Source organism: Struthio camelus, chromosome 1 (genome assembly GCF_040807025.1).
Source record: "Struthio camelus isolate bStrCam1 chromosome 1, bStrCam1.hap1, whole genome shotgun sequence".
NCBI lineage: Eukaryota > Metazoa > Chordata > Aves > Struthioniformes > Struthionidae > Struthio > Struthio camelus.
In genome coordinates, this window is record NC_090942.1 from 43,583,762 (window position 1) to 43,601,720 (window position 17,959).

General features: G+C 37.4%; 1 protein-coding gene across 13 annotated transcripts in view; it reads right to left on the bottom strand.

Annotated features, from left to right (window-relative positions):
• The window catches only part of OSBPL8 (oxysterol binding protein like 8), a 100,471-nt gene that overhangs the window by 46,126 nt on the left and 36,386 nt on the right, over nucleotides 1–17,959 (bottom strand). For 5 of the 13 annotated variants that reach the window (XM_068935993.1, XM_068936013.1, XM_068936043.1 and 2 more), the window contains 2 exons: nucleotides 11,016–11,052; nucleotides 5,529–5,666 (listed from right to left, as the gene is read on the bottom strand). In XM_068935993.1, coding sequence (XP_068792094.1) covers nucleotides 5,529–5,666; nucleotides 11,016–11,052 — 175 coding nt within the window. The remainder of the gene's footprint in view (nucleotides 1–5,528; nucleotides 5,667–11,015; nucleotides 11,053–17,959) is intronic. The other 8 variants (XM_068936072.1, XM_068936089.1, XM_068936080.1 and 5 more) reach the window with 3 other exon arrangements.

Sequence of the window (17,959 nt, forward strand, 5' to 3'; positions counted from 1 at the left end):
ATTGCTATTTGTTTCTGTTTAAGTCTGGATGATATTCCCATGAATCTTATCAATAAATTAAGTCCTCATTCAAATCCACAGAAACCTAAAATGGCAAAATCTTCCCAAAATGCATGTTGTGAATTTTGCATTCTTCTTCAAATAGATTTTCATCTTCCGACACTTTAAAAATAAGCCCAGAGATCATCTCCCGAGCAAATAAAAATATATAAAAGTTACTAGCAAATTATAAACTATAAAAACATTTCATCATACGTACTTCATAACAAAATAAAACAGAAAAGCTCAGACCTTTTCAAATAACCAATTACAGAATTTTCAGTATTACTATTATAACCGGATTTCTCTCTTTCCTGCAAGTACACTTTATTATTTAAGCATCAATGGTGTTTTAGTTAAAAGTTTGAAGTATTTTTTTAAACAGCACAGAAATTCATAAGTTGGGAAATATTAAAACATTTTTTGAAGACTTCTCATTTTTTTAAGTGTTATATTTTAAGTGATCGCTATGTCTATATTAATCCATGTTATCAAACAGAAATAAAGTGGTATGCTGATGCAAGTCTGAGTTAACAAGATTTACAAGAATCCAATTTACCAAGGATAATTTGCATAACAACATAAACAGCTTACACTAACACAGAGAGTTCTGCATACACCTTGTAAAATGCAGTCTTAGATTCAATATTTGCCACGTTTATTTTTAACTGTAATAAAATAGTTTTGTCACTGGTTCCTTTGTGTTGCACTTATGGTAGGTTAAAAAGTAAAAAAAGTAAAAAAAAAAAAAAAAAAAAAAGAAAAAAGACAAATTAGCTTCATCAAAAGTTTAGTAGTTTATTAAAAGCTTATTAAAAGTCAGAAACATTTTCAGTTAAAGAACACAAACAAAAAATGAGCTAGATGGATAAATAAACTGATCAATGTTAAATTAAACACTGCTAGAACTGAAGGTTGTTTTAGGAGTCCTAAAATCTAGATACACTACATTTACCAAAATTTTGTCTTGGCAAGTCAGCAAGACCATGCTAGCTCACACAGAATCTAAAACCAAGCCGTCCCATAAAAGCAAACAAAGCTTTACAGCAAAAGCTAGCTCCTAAATCCTATTGAAGTCTCCATCAAAAAGACCATTTAATTTTCTAGGTCCAATACCAGATTTGTCAATTCTAAACAAAATATTTACTAAAAAAGCTGCATGACCATTTAGCATGTTCAAGGCACACAGAATTAGGGACATTTCATTGCCTAGCAGGAAACTGAAAAAACACAAGAACGACCTGAAGACAAGGCATACTGGAGGTAACGTTCATATTTAATATACAGCACCGACAACTTAGAGACAGGATGCTGATTTGACATGTTATGCATGGACAATTAAAAACAAAGAACTCATAAGCTACAATTAATGACTATACATGAAAAAAAGATTTCCTTGAGAAAGCTTGACCATCTTGAACATTCTCGTGAAATCTTTCCCGCTCTCTGAACATGCTGTTGAAGGAAAGAGACTAGAAACATGCAGTCCTGAATGTATACAATGTAAAGTGAGCAAAACTCGAAAATGTTCTCAAGATCAACTCAATGTGGAGGTACCCTGGGCTCCTGTTATAGAGTTATGATGCTGAGAAGAGCCACAACCAGAATACTTTCCTTTGTAAAGTTGAGCTTAGAGCCTCCACGAAAATTTGTATGGCTGGCTGGCTGGAAGTGATAGTACCATACAAAAATGTAAAAGATTGTGTAGTTAAACCAACGTTGTGTCTATAAATCCTTTCCTGCATCCTGTGGATGCAAAATTCAAGCTTTTTTGTTTTGATATCTCTCAAACTTCATCACATCTGAGTGTCTCAATGCTTGCACTGTATGGCACTTGGATTTTGCTAGTCTCTAACTTAAAGCACTGATATTTGCAGCCCCAATACATTTGTTCTATGGAACACATTGTGTAACACCTGCTATGGTCAGGACTGGCTTATTCTGAAACAACAGTTAACTAACACATGGGAAATTCAAAAATGCATTAAATCCACAATAATTAGGATTATAAATCCATCTCAGAACCAATGCTATATACTGCTGAGTTAACCTTTCAACACTAACTCTAAAGTTCCTATGTAAACTGGTGAGATCATCCAAGCATAACAATCCCCACAGCCAGCTTTTCTAAAGCAGAAATTTCTGTCAAATAACCTAGTTGAAGGTTTCCACGGAAGTGAGTCTCAAAACGTTCTCTACACCTTTAAAGGCCAGTCCTGCAGCCTGGAAGATCAGCTAGTCTTCGGCCTCCGAATAAAGCACAGCATGCTCTCAAGGACCTTAAAACTACTACATAAATTTAGACAGTGTAATTTCTTCATGCAAACTTGTACAAAACAAGGATAGCATAAATACACTTCTGCTGAACAATCACTAGACAATGCTACAAAATTAAGCTGTACTCGGCATTATTAAAACTTACGTGTATCGGATTCCAAAAAGAAGACAGATATCTTTAGCTTAGATAACATATTAAATTCCATTCTAAAATAATGGATGCAAAAGTCATAGCTAAAGCAAGAAATCTTTACAGAGAAAGTTACAATACCTTCTCCTTCACTCTTCCTGAAGGGATGAGCGCTTAAATCGTCTGAACATTGCTAAGTCAAAACTGACACTTTGCAATGTTTTCTTAAAATGAAGAGAAAACCCTTGGAGGCATTTTCGAGCACTGCACTTAACCATACTTTTTAAAGGTACAAATTTTTAAAGCAGAACTGTTTCGGTTCCCTACTACATATATCATAAATCAGATTAGCACACAACATTTCATTATCTAGCACATCAGCTTAACTATATTTCAAATATAAGCCTTTCAAAACAAAACAAAAAACCCCAGGTTCCTAGGTTAAGCTAGCTGCTCACTATAAACATGAATGAAAGCAATGAGGAAGGAAGAAGTTAGCTGTTTTAAACTAAGGAACCAAGCACAGGGAAACAGAAGTTTTTTGAAATCCACAGAGCTACGTTTCACTGAAACTAAAACCCAACAGTTATACACAGAAACCCTTAAAATCATTAAGCACATCTCACTTACAACTTCACAGTCACACTCGTTATACAGTTCACCCTTTCTTCCAAAGAGGGAGCCAAGGGCATAAAGCTATTTTTAAATGTTTACCTCCACTCCCACATGTTAAGACTCAAGTTCTCATTTACTCTTAATCATGTTTGTCATATTAGGCATTAGAATCTTTCTCAAAACACAAGCAGAAGACACAAACCAAGCTTGCTCCCCCTTACAATTAATCAGTTCCTTGCAGACTGCATGATACATTTCTCTGTTCTGGTTCTCCTTTATCCTGTGCCTAACATGCTTTTTAATTGTTTACTTATGCTACCATCACCAAAGGGTGTACTCACGTGCCAGTAACTAAAACCATCTCTGTTTAGTTCACAGAAATAGCTTTAAAATGCTATATCTTAACATTTCATACATTTCTGTGTATTCTCTTTATATCACACTGCAGGCACTTTGTAAATACCTTTGCCGGTTCTCTTCATGAGAAGGATGTCCATAGTTACAACAGTCACACTCAAGTACCCCATCCCTTCAAATCGTGCAGCTACATCTGTTCTGCTTCCTATTTTTCAGGCTTGCATAGCTTTCCCCTACATAATTAGCTCATGTTTTCATCAGTACTCTAATTCCTCTGCATGAATAACCACTGCAGAATAACCACCACAGAACAACCACACAACTTTTAAATGTGAGTCAGTCACCTCCATAAAAATCAAACCTACACCTCCCAAGTTGCAGATAGGCTAGAAGTCAGTAATGAAAGGTTGCTGAAGCCTAGCCCATTTTGTACCTTTTCACTACTGAAATTCACTGCAAGCCAAATTCCTTGCACCATGCAACCAGAGCCTCATTTCTAGTAGCCCTGCTGGAAGACAAAGACATAGTGATGACTGATGCTAAACAGAGTACAGATACATTTAACCTGCTTCCAATCATTTACATAAGCCCTGAAATAATCAGGGGAAAAAACTGGGAGAGAAGACTTCGTATCTGCAAGGAGACTGACATAGCACAATCAAGACTACTAATGCTTTTCAAACCTGTTTTATGTTTTTCATATGAATAAAAGCCCTTAAAAAAAACACAAGTTTGATTATATCTATAAATTAGTGGAAATAGCAACACTGAAAGGAAGCATTTACTAAAGTATTTGAACACACCTAATAAATGATGTAGTATAAGTAGAGGTTACAGTGCAGTATTCAGAGAGATTTACCAACAATTCTTTGAATGATGTAATAAACATTCGAAACAAGTTACATATGTAAATTCTACAGACATTATTTCCACACTAAGCACAAAACAAGCCAGAGAACTTGATGCTGCTGTTCCAGTGAGATAACAGCAGCTTTTAGAAAACATCTCAGAACTAGCCATAGGTAGCACAGAAAATACTACCATAAAAATCCTTAAGATATGCTAAAAGACTACCAAATTCAACATACGTTACAACAGTCTTTGGCTCCAAAATTTTTTTTCTATTTGAACTACAGTGAATGGGAAGACAGCAAAATAATTCAGAGACACCTGTGAGACTGCCATTATTACTATGACTGACTGCCATCATTTCTTTGGCGAGGCAGGCTGCAGTTTAGGGAGGCTTGCACACACAAAAAAAAATCACAGGAACACTACTCATCTCAAGAACTTAAGGAAGTGCACAATGACTAGCATGGCTGCCAACAGTAAAAGGAGAGAGAGTATTAACGAAACCTTTTTGTCTTCCTTTTTTGTTAAGGACTGCATATGCCATGACAGAAATATTTATAATGATGCCCTAGGCAATAAGATACTACAGGCACTTTCAACTGCAAACAAGTACAGAATTTCAGGGAAAGTAACTATGGCTTCCCCCTCTCCTCTCTTCTTTTTCTTTTTCTTTTTTTTTTTTTTATAATGCTATTGACATGTCAGGTCCACTAACAAGTTTCACTTCTGTTGCTCAAGTTCATTTTGGATCCAGTCAGTTCACATTAATTCCCTAAGTTTGTTTCTGGTAAGTGTAACAAGGCAGAGGACTGTTTGAAGACTGGCAAAGAGCAGTGATGACACTTTTTCTTTCTTTCCAAAAGAGAAGAATCTTCCAATAGAAGCGATTGTTAAATGATCTTTACTTCCAGGCTTAGGTGGTGTGTCATAACACTTTTGCATAAAGACACAATTCAAAATACCCGAGACATTAACGTGATCATCAGTTACAGCATTATACATGCATGTCATTCACCGTCATGTGGACTGTTTTCCCACAAGTCATGCCATCCTTAATTAAACTAGCGTACCTTGTATTACATTTTTTCTGCTTCTGATTAGAGCATAAGGATACAAAGAATTACAGGCAATATTTTAATGCACTTTCTTTCTTAAATCTCTATTGCGAAACACTGTTTTTGAATCAACATATGCAATAGGCAGTTAATGTCAGCATCAAAGTTCCTCAAATCCTCTGTAAAAAATAACTCTTTCTTACCATGGCTGTGGGTGGTTCCTGGGCTGAGAGATGGCTGGAGTTGCTCTTTGGTTGGAGTAAAATAGGCTTCTTTCCCTTGGCGTTGGCTCATCTTTCCTGGGGTTAAAAGGTGTGATTCATCACTGTTTGTTATCACTGCTGAAATACAAAATGGATGCTCACTCAATAATACTATTTGCTTGTGCATGTATTCCTATTGACAATTTCACAGCTATTTATGAAACTGGTATTCAAATGCCGTCTTGTGAAATTCTTCTTTTTTAAAAATAAAGATTTCTAGTTAGAGACTTGCTTGGGAAGAGAAGGGAGAAAGGAGCCCGTAAGACTGTTCTAAGACTCGAGGCAGAAAATGGAGACAAGGACTAGCACAGAAGGAAAACTACAAGCTGCTACTGAATGCAGAGAGAGCACTCAGCTGTGGTGTAACTTCTGAAATCCTGCTTTCTTCATTCTGTGACAGTTCTTGGTTTCACCGGCTACAAGATCAGCCTTCCCAGGAGACAGCTTGCCAGATCCAGCCATGCTACCCCCAATCCCAGAAAGCTACAATGAATGCATATACACATATGTCAAAAGCAATGTGTGTCCTGCTAATAAAGAGCACAGAGAGACTCTCGTCAAGGGAAAAGTTTAAAGCAGAAGTTACCCTTCATGAACCTTACTAGTCCGAAGAAGAATTGTTTGACCTCCCACAGCTATTTGTAAGACTATCCAAGCAGCCATCCTGCCTATGGTGCCTGTACATTTCCTTAGATGGCACGCAACAGTAAGCGATTTTTGAATAATGGAACAATGACTGACTCACTAACGCATGTGTCTCCTGTGGAAACAGATTCATTGACAAAAAGACATCAGAGGGGTAAACACGAGATGACTACTAAATAATAACCTGACTAAAAGATTGTAACTTATGACATTATTGCTCTTGCTGTAAGGTATCCCACACTTTTCCCAATTAGTTTTCCACAGAAGATCTGGTCCAAAAAAATGTTTGATTTTCTAGACAAAATCTTTCAAAATACAGATACTCACTTCTTAGTTTTATTACTACTACTTTTACAGTAACTGAAACAGATTTTTTTCCAGGAAAGCCTGAAATAAACAGGAGGCAGCATGAGGAAGGTGAGGAGAACGAGATACCCAACTGCACCGTTTTTTCCCCATCAGATAAATTGTCTAAAGCTCTGCTCCAGACAAACTACACCCCAAGCAGCAGAGGGCTGCTCAGGAAAGCTAAATGAGGAGACAGAGAAGCAAGGCAAAGAGCTCATTTTACTAGTCCAGGCAAAAATAATATTCAAATAAAGTATTTTTCAGACTTCAAAGCTGTCAGTGCTAGAAGGCTACTTCCAAGTAGCAACTGTCTTTGCTCTCTCTCTTTGCGGCACCAAACTGATTGTTAAGTTTCCTGCAGCTACAAGCAAGGGGAAAGAGGGCATGTTGCTTAAGTCTGGGGATGGCCTGCCCCAGAAAGGGTCAGGTGTTGGAAACCAAAGCTAAACGGGCACCACAGACAGCTGCTTCACAGACTGGCCCAAAGTGGACCCTGGTAAAGGCAATGCTCACTTCTTCCTGACCAGAGGTAAGACGAGCCAAAACAGCATCCACTTTCAGTCAGCTTGCTGAAAACGGCTTTGGGAAGGCCAGCTGAGGTGGGGGGAGGACCCCACCTGCTCCCACCGCGCACCCCCCCACCCCCAACATCCACTCCGCAGCATGGTAAGATTATCAATCGTTAAGGTCATTAACCACACATTTTCAAGTGACCTTTGCAGAAGGCTCTCTGAGCCTGTAGAGTTGCTAACACTTTTTCCACGTTTATACTTTGGAAGTTACTAGGGGTTTTCTTCAGCTTTAGAAAGGCAAGCAGTTCTCAGTGCTCACAGTTTAGGGTGTAAGCAAGCTCTGCGCACTTAGCTTGCACAAAAACGGAAACCAAACTCAGTGATTGGTAACTTACCAACACCCATATGGTTAAAATCTTCAAGGTCGCTATTAATTTCATGCTCCTTTAGTTTAAAAAGACTCCTTTCTTACAAAACACAGTTTACATACCACCTAATACAGAATATCTTGTGGTAAGCACTTTGCATGCTTGGGGGTTTAAGATGAACTTCTTCAATCAAGTGGGCTTTTCAAGAAAATTAACCTGCAAACCTTAAAGATGATTAACAGGAAAGTTTTAGAATTTTCTTTTAAGGCAGCATTATAGGAGTGCTAAAGAAATGGAAATAAATCAGTTAAGAACATACATGTCTATCTGTACTGCAGCAGCCACTAGGAAGGAGTCTCCCCCCCCGCACTTCAAAATGTCTCATCCTGATGCTCAGAGACACCTGCTCTGGGGTGAGGGGGGAGACAAGGAAAGACGCATCATACCTCTGTTACTTTGAGCAGGGGGCAGCGAGCAACATTAGTAATGAACTCTTATCTTCTTTCTGCAAAAAAGCTAATGACCTGATTTTCATATGTGCTCGTGTAATCACAACTGCAAATCAGCAGGTCATTCAGCGCTTGGACCTCTCTGTACAGATATGCCTTAAGCATCTGAGGGGAGGAGCTCTGGAATCTCAAAAGGCTGACGGCCAGAAACAAAGAAAGCAATTTCAATGAGAAAGGAATAAGTAGGTGGAAGGGGGGAATCGCAATAAACCTGAGTTTTCAAGATGCCATTAAATCAAAAAGCCACCACTTGGAAGATGATGTTTTCCGGACAGCAGGTTTAATTATTACACGTTAATAGATAATACAACAATTTGGAGAAGCTCTTTGGCTGCTGATTTTATGAACGCTCTATAAATTTACAGTACATACTCAAATCATCCATTTACTGATAATGTTTCATGGTCCCATAGCTACTTTCAAACTCATTAACAAGGAATAATTTTACCCCTGAATTTCAGTATATTCAACAGAAAAAAGCCAAAAGTGATACTGAAAGTAAGCAATGGTCATTTACTCTTCTGGCCTTGCTTACTTGTGAAATAAGAGTTAGCATCAATGACTAAATGAGGATCTTAGTCAAACACATTTTACTTCTCATGTGCCCAATACCAAACTGAAACGTACAGTTTTGGACTCAGGTGTCCACAGGTACTCGCAGTGAGATCTTGCCACACAAATCAAAAGCTGTAAGCCTCAAAAATATTACTCAGTTTCTGACTAGTCTTCAAAGCACTCACACTTCATAGTGAGTCAGTTCTCAGCTGCTTGATCAGATCAGTAGAACTTTGTGACGTACATATCGTATATTTTTCAATTTCCTTGGAACTTCTCACACCTAATTCTTCCCAGGCTTCACCTGCCATCTTTGCAACCTAAGAGATGGATCTGGGAGACATACACTCATTGTATCCAAAAAAAAAAGAAAAAAGACCTACGATAGCACTGTCAACCATTCCTTTCTTTCAAATGTCTCAAACAAAATGGTGCTGTATTTTAAACCTTCGGCTTGGACTTTGGAGCACTCACTCAAGATGCAGAAGACCTCAGCTCATCCTTTCCTTTATCTGAATGGGTATAAACTCCTACCATCCATCTCTCTGAAAATGAGCAGCAGGTTGTTTTGGAGAGGGAACATATAGTATTACAACATCAAAGCCTCTCTGTGAATCTTTGTAGGGCACATTTTAATACCAATAGAACTATGAGAGTTGGTAATAAATACGTTTTCCAATTCCCTCATTTTGGGCCATCAAACTGCTAATTTATAGTTTGCCAGTAAGATTCATGCATCAGAAGGAACACAAACTGGAATCTTCACAGTCAATTTATGTCATCAGAGGAAGCTATGGAAAAAAAAAACTGAAATGGCAAATTCCCAATGCTTTTATACGCATAATAAGAAAGTCAAAGCGCCTGTGCTCTTGAAAACAGTGCAAGGACATCAGAATTAGGAATAGGTTCATTATAATTCAATTCTGTATTATTTTTGAATGTCTATAAATCAGCAGGATCAGCTTTACTTGATAAAAAGCAGGAAAACTAGAAGTTGGTAAATTCAGAGTACTATTTACTCCCCCCTCCCCCACCAACTTCCAGTTAGCTTTTAAAAGCTCTGTTTCCAGACATCTCCCAGTAGCCTGCGTGGTACTTTTTAAGCTTTAGCTTTCATCAAAAAACCTTGAAAAACAACTTCAGGACTTGAGAAAAAAAGAGATTTCAGGAACTGTGTGTGCATGTTTGTGGGCACGTGTGGGTGCACGCTAGTAAATACCAGTTTTTCAGATTGAATGTGTGTGTTGCATAGTTGTCTACTGTAAAAGGTTGTGAACTTTTCTTGCAATCAAAGTCTGTGCAGACTTCTTGTACCTCCTATCTAGGGCTCACAAGCAAAAAGTGAATCTGGAGATGCCATTAACTGCACCACCAACTCACAGAAGAGGCCAACAGCAGGCTGGAGGCATATTTGCAAAATAGCATTAAAAATAGCTGAGACAAGTTTGTCCTCTATGTCTACTGTCACAGAAAGGAGATGCCTGTATTAATCTGAAAAAAGATCATGTTAGTATGACAATGGAAAGAATTCTAGTGAGAAACCTGGAAGGGTAGTTAAGACTGTGTTAACCAGCTTTTTCTTTACAATTGTTAACATTAAGAGCATGCCTCACTGAAAAGTGCCCTTTAGAAAATTAAACCTCCAACAAGCGCATGTAGGATAAGCAGACAACCCACAAGGACTGCTAAAGACTACAGCTTCTGCACAGACCAAGAATGAATTTGTGTCTGCCCTTTCCCCTTCCCCACATACACAAACTCCTCTCAATCTGAGGTTAAGCTATTCCACCAGTCATATGACCATACTACAGCACAAGATACAATAACACGAAGGGATCTTTGATTTCATGCATGTACATACAAAGAAGTTTTCCCCATCATCGCACCAGAGACTATCCTTATTTGGGTATTAGAGTATATGCACCTGTACAGTTCTGACTATGTAAATTTATTGAAATTGAGTGAATCACACAGCACTATAAACAGACTCGCTTAAAAATGCTTCTGAATCATTATTTCCCAGGTCTTTATTATTTATTATGACACTATTACTATTATTTATTACTACTATTTTATTACTACAGTAACATTTGAATGTTCCAGCTCAGATTACAGACTCATCATCCTAGGCACTCAAAACAACATAGTAAAAGGCAAAATGTTCCATTTCAGACTGATAAATATATCCATATCATATTGCAAAGGAACAATTTAAAATATTTATGACCATGACTGGAAGAGTCAAGAAATAAACATTTCCCACTTTAAAAAAAAAAAAAAAAAGTAAACCTGAAAGAAATTTTTAGATGCTAATGAATAGTTTGCTAGGTAAAATACTTCTCCAACAATTAATTTTCATGATACTTCAGCTTCTCAATTAGAACACAGAAGAAACCCTAATACTTAGCCCAGTTGGCCTACCTGAAAAGATACACGTTAGCTATTACGAACATATGTCCAAACATACTGTAGGAAAGGGGAGTCACTTACTTGATGGTCCATGAGAGTCTCTGATATCACCATGATGCTGTGCACACATACAATTGAAGAACGAAGAACAGCAAACAAAAAAATCCAGGCCAGGAAGAAGCAAGTGCACAAAAGCAGCAGCAGCGGGAAAGAAGAAGGACAATGAAAACAGTGTTAGTTCATAACTAAAATGGAACATGCACCTCAATACTGAAGGCAAGACCTCAGAGACTCAGCATTTGAGAAATCAAAGTTGAAGCAACAAAACTGACAAATATGCTTATAAAGAAGCCATTATTAGAAGCCATCATCATATATGGTTAGTACACAGCAAATGCCTCAACTGCTAATCCTGAGTGGAACTTCTCAGTCAGCAATTTTATGCCAATTTAACTTGATATACAGCGTACTTTAAGAAATTTTTAGCTGGAACATTTTCAGAAGACTAAAGCTTTAAAGAAAGAATAATAGAAAATTTATTTCTGAAACTGTTCCACTTTTAAACAAGTGTTTTGGAAACACAAAAATTCTTAAGTGATCATTAACATGCAAATACTGACTAATGCCATAGCCAAGCATAACTGCTTTTGCACACAAATATGAACTTGGAAGCCACAGATGTAGTTCAATTACAACCACAGGTAGCATTTTAAATTGCTTAGGAAGTGAGACAAGCAGTTTTAAAATTAAAATGACATTTTGAATCCAAATGTCTCCAAAGAATTGAATTGTATAAAAAAAAATATATATATATTTATCTCCCATTGAAACACACCAACTGTAAGCACTACAGGAGAATAATTACATAGTAATAGTCTTTGCTCCTTTTTTGACATTTGAATTGACTCTTTTATGAATCATTAGTACTCAAAGCCACAATCAGGATCAAGACTGTGCTCAGTGCACAGATGTAAGGTAAGATCCACCTACCCATCTCAAAGGGCTTTCTGTCTTTGAGATAGAAGAATAACAAAGAGAGGAGAAATAAGCACACTGATCAGCGTGAACATATGCTTCCTCTGTAAAAAATATAAGAAAACTAGATATACTGTATCTTCCACATCCTAAACAAAAAGCTTCTGCTCCATTTCCATAAAGGAGAGAAATCCTTGCTCTGCTTTACAGAGAATCTCATTTTGCTCCTATGTTATCAGGCCTAAACAAGAAGGAAAATGGAAAAATCCTAGCAAGCAGGAGTCTCTTATCTCCTGGATAGCCGAATCACAAGCCTGCTGTCAAAAGGTGGATTTTTACCCCTCACAACTGCCAGGAGGGGGCGCTGGTGTTAAACTGTCATTGCAATGTGCAAGTACAAAATATTGTAATAAAAATTATAGTATTACAGTACAAAATATTGGAAAGATGAGAACCTTTTTTTTCCCCCCCACGATTTTGCACTTGGTTGAAAAGGACTTGAGTGAACAGGAGAAACTGGAATAAATTATAAAATATGTCCAAGCACTTTTGGTGAACAATCTTCTACCCCTGACAGAGACTTTAGATGAAAGAGGGAAATATTACTGAAGCAACCCATGAACTTACCGTACAGGTTTAGATACCAGGCCATGGGATGCATTCGAGAATTCAATGCTTTAAGGTAAAGTCTCTTTGAATATAGAGTGCTAACATACTGCAGACAAGGAAGCCATATATATTTGAATTGGAGCTGTATTGCCCTATGCTGCTTTTAAAATTCAAGAGTATCCTGACCAACTAGAGCAAGGAGAAAGAGCCTGCAGGAACAGCACAGAGATCCAACCACCGGCCAGAGCACTGAGCACCAGCACTCACTGGTCTGCTTTATTTCACACAAGAAGTTGGAAAGCAGAGCAAAGAACTGGGAAACAAAACTGTTAGCAGAAATACAGGATGAGAAGCTCCTGCTACTCAGCCAGCACGTTCACTACCAGCCCACACTCACACACTGAAGACACAGAGGGAAAAGCCCGGCAGCAGGTCATGTCTCACTGCCTGCCTCTGGAGCCGTCCTGTCCAAGTTACAGCATAACACCCCAGTGTGGGGCAACTGGTCATCAGAGACCAAGCAGCAACTTCTGTGTAAATATTTCAGCACTGCATGGTTAATCTTGTGAACTGGTATAAACAGCTCCTGTGCCAGAGGCTGAAACACAAGCCTGCCCAACTCTGTCCCCACCACCTCCAGCAAACCCTCTGTTTACATGGCAAACTGCAGTCCTGGCTGATCAGCCTCCACTCTTCAGTATGATCCTGTGCATCTTCCTCAAAGCAGCAGAGCATATGAGCATATATTTTTAAATACGACATGAGAAAGAAACCAGATCATTTCAGCCACAGAAACCTCTACTTTCCAACACCCTTTAACACCCTGTACCACCTGCAATTCCCATCACTGCAGATTAGGGACTCAGATCCCTAAGGCAACAAAATGCCTTACCACTAGTAGTAGTTTTTACTACTCTAATGTCTTCTAAGGAAAGAATGTCTTCAGGGCATTACTGTCTATCGTCTCCAAAATTAAGAGAAATACATACTTAATTTATTTCCAGAGACGCAACCTACACTTATTTTCACATTTATTTAATTTAAGATGAACTGCCATTATAGAATGAGACCTCTGACAAGGGAGGTTCCCAACATATTATCTAGTCAGTTCCTGCTGAGGCATACTTAGTTAAAATATTGCTACCAAAATATACTAAAATATGCACTCCTCCTCGTTATGCTTAGACATGCAGGACTGTAAGGATTAAAAACAGCAAAACAGGCCATCACTAGAGACAGCAGCCATAATTCTGATTGCATACAAGACAGCTCTCTACTTCAGAAAAGTACTATTTCTAGACACCGATTTCTCAGAGGCACAGCTTATAATAAACGCTATTAAAGCTAAAATTACATCTGCCCACTTGTCCTATAAAACAAAGTCATTTTTTCTGTTGGAGACTAGGGTAAAAGCAGAAACATATGTCTCTGCTAACACGTCTGAACATCATAGTACAAAAGACAAATTTGTTAAAAATGCATACAAGATCTACCACCTAAACCTATAGTTAAATTGTTAGCAGACTGTGCATAGGCATGCATATTTTAAAGCCAAGGCAGAGTGTTTAGCCTGCTAAAGGCAGTCTCCTCCTGAAAGTAGTCTCTAAAACGTCTAAATGAGTTTAAGATCAATCATACCACTTTTAAATTCTGGATCACTAAATCTGTCCGTAAATCTGACTAGTAAGAAGGACACACATTCTATGCTTTAGGGAAAAAAAGTATACTTTTATGTCTTCTCATGTATTTAAATAGCAAGGTCTGACTGTACAAGTTTGTTCCAAAAGCAACTTACTTATGAAATATATGTTTTGGTAAAAGCTAAAGCTTACTAGAAAGTTTTCTAAAAAAACATTTGGAAAGAAAAAACAATTAGGTTTTTCAGCAAATATTCAAGCCAAAGTACCTGTTTCCATGGCACGTTCCAAGTCCTGGGCCAATGAAGTTTGTTTGTTTATTTTAGAAAAACAGGCTAAAACTATTTCCAAACAGGAACTCGAAACAAGATCTCCAGTACTTCATGCTGGTTTAACAGTGCCTGACTAACGAAAAGCCCTTGAACTTTGCAGAAAAACGTTGATCAATCTTTTCCGTTCATGTTCACAACTCATGTATTTTATGAATTTTAATCAGGATGCCAAAAATAACTTTAAAAAATCAAATGATTGCAGCTAAAAATCTGAAACGCTGAACAATCTCATAAGACCTAAGGATGAATTTGATCTGAGATTAATTTTAAAAATCTAACTTCTTAGTAGTAAAGTATTTCACAAAAGTACATATTTTACGTTTCAGATGTAGCACATTAGGCAGTTTGAAATGCAGCAAATAGTTTTGTTTCAAATCAAGTTCTTCCTGTACAAAGGCTTCAGGACAAGAATTGACTGCTGATTTAACGTGCTTATGGATAAGTTCAAGTATAATGTGTCAACGGAGAGCACAACAGAAGATGCTCACTTTCAACTGAGTTTGTGCTGGTTCTACTCAATCTTTCAGTTTTCTACATAGTCCAAGGGGAGGATCAGGGGAAAGCAAAAAGAGGCATTCCTATTCATTTACTGATGTGCTAAAAACCCGTAGACATTTGCATATACAGTACTTTATCTTATTGGACTTCTAGTAGCAGTTTTGAAACAACTAAGAATTATATCTACACACTCACTTCACTGCACTTTAATAATAAAGTAGAAAATGTACCCTCATCATTTGCCCACATAAAACGCATACCCTGAATTACTTGTTCATGTTCTTAGACAGTCAGCTTTCTGCTGACTTATTATTTCTAGAATAATGAATAGTTGTTTCTGAAAAATGAATCAATCTGTTTTATCTTAAATCTCTGACATACACACCCTAGGTATTTATGTATTAGAAGATGAAAACTCTGCCAATACCCAAACGAAAGTATGTATAGCCTACATGTACTGGCCTGTACTTTGCCAGTGTTTTCAATTACACAGTTACATTTGAAGTTATGTCACTTTTCTAAACCTCTCCTATTTTATCTTTCTGCACTTCATTTACATTCAACTTTTTAGACTGTTCCTCAAGCTTTTTACTTCTCCTGAAACACCCTAACTAACACCGACCTGTCTCCGTTCTGCTATGCCTTCCTACAATGTTCCTATAGGTTTCTGTTCACATCTAGCCTTAAACTAATGGCCCTGTCTCCTGCTTCTGAAGCTATTACCATCTGCTTCTTGCATCTTCAGGCCTCTAACTCTTCTCATTAAAGACTTTTACTTGCAGTAGCATGGTCTTTCTTGAACCACAGTAGGTCTGAAACATCCTTTTTCTTCCCATCTGCTAACAAAGTTTAGTTTTACTCCAACTCCACCTCAAATGCTGCTTTTTCAGTTGCCTTTCTAACATCACTATCTACTCCTATCTGCCTGATTCTTCCACATACAAGTAACTCATCTTCTAATCCTCACTCCTTCATTCACTCAATGCGTGCCATTCATCAATCTACAAGGATCACATTGACATCTGAGCAACAAAGAATTAAACTCATCAGAAGACATGCAATCTCACCATAAGGTGAAAAAATATCGCTCTATTGTGACAAGACTGTTGGGAGGAGGAAAAAAAACAAAAAAAGCCACAAATAACTCCCAGACCCCAAAGTCAGAGACAGAGGTTTGTCGGCTCTTTCAAACCTGTTCCTTCCTGTCTTACTGAAGACAGTTAGGAAAGGAGTTTTAAGATGCACGTCTAAATAAAAATGATTTCTCTGCCCAAAGCAAGAACAGAGGAGCAGCTAATCAATTTAGGATATTTAACTCTCCTGTGTTTCCCATCTGCCCTGTGCTCCACCCATGTTCACAGCCTTTCTGTAAAACACCATGGAAAAGCCATCACCTGCTTGCTTACACTCTCACAGGTCCGATCACCACCAAGAAAGCTGAAGCACCAGAAAGTTGCTGCAAACCAAAACAGGTAAGTCAGGCCAGGCTGTTTCATTCTTCATTTCAGAATTACTGCCATTAAGTAAAATTAAGTACATATTGAGATATATCTAACTTCACCCTTTATCTGCTTTGAAAGTAATAGCACAGAACTAATCAGAAAAGCAGCTCAGAACTCTTGATTTTTTTGATGCCATGGTAAAGGAGTAAACGTATGTTGTTGTAAACAACATAAAATTCAAGTGCCTAAAATATGCTTTTAAAAATTAAGAGATGTCACAAAGTATCAGAATATGATTTATCCAATCCAATTGCAAAGTAATTGCACTAGCGATTCAAAGCTTTAGCAGAATGAAACAAAAGAAAACAGTAAAAGGAGAAAGGACAATTTTAATAGCAAGGTACTGGACTGAACTCTGGAAATCTGTCATTAAACATTAGTCTTGCAGTAGACCCCCTGTGTAACCTAAGCTATAGACCACCCACAGATACCGAAGTGAAGGAAACAAGAATATACCTAAGCTTCAGGGGGGAAGGGAAAGAAAGAGAAAACAGGTACTAAATCAACCACTAAATATAACTATTTAGGGTATTGAGATAATCCACATCTGCTTTGAAGAAGAATGATGCTTCCACTTTCAGGAAATGCAGTTGTTGTGATTGTGAATAAGAGTCAAGGTTTCTTTGCAACAGTTCAAGAACATAAATCACAATCTACAGAATTACAGCAAAAGAAACAAAATTTAAAAAAAAAATAATTAAACACACAGATTGTTGTACTAAAGGTTCAGGCACTGACATCCAGAAGTTATTCTTTATGTTCCAGCTCTAATGTGTAAACAGCAAATCCAGTGTCTTCAAATAAAAAATGTTGGCTAAATCGATCCTGATCTCCATGTGAATACAAACACAATCCTTCCAAAAAATTTAACTCTGGAAAGTGTCAGGATTTGCACGCACTCAGGATTTTCAAAATTATTAGACCCAATCTCTCTTCAAATTAGATATGCTTATTTTTTGAATATTTCAGTTTCAGTATTATCTACTGTGGATCAAGTAAATTAGATATTCTAGATAAAATATTTTTGAATGTTTACCAGCTGTAGTGTAACACAACTCTACATTATATCTGCAATTAACATGCACAACTACCCAAACTAAATGATATACTACCGATAAGAAGTACTCAAGAGTAGCCAGTCACACTAGATCAACATATAAAAGAATTCATTCTGAGAAGATACCCCAGACGCCTATGCACATTCGATGAAAGGCAAATCTATCCTCACACTTTGTATTCTTCTGAAATAGACTCAATAATGGATAGACCCTCCTTTCAAGATTTCCTCTTAAAATCATGTTATTATGAAGGCATGTCAAAAAAAAAAAAAGACAAAAATAGCAAATTTCAAGTTACCGTTAAGTTCCCTGTAAACTGGTAACATTTTTTTATTTAGAAAATAATGAGCACAGCAAGTGAAGTTTTAAAATAAAGTATATTTTTACACAGTAGACTCCTAGTATTTCGCATGG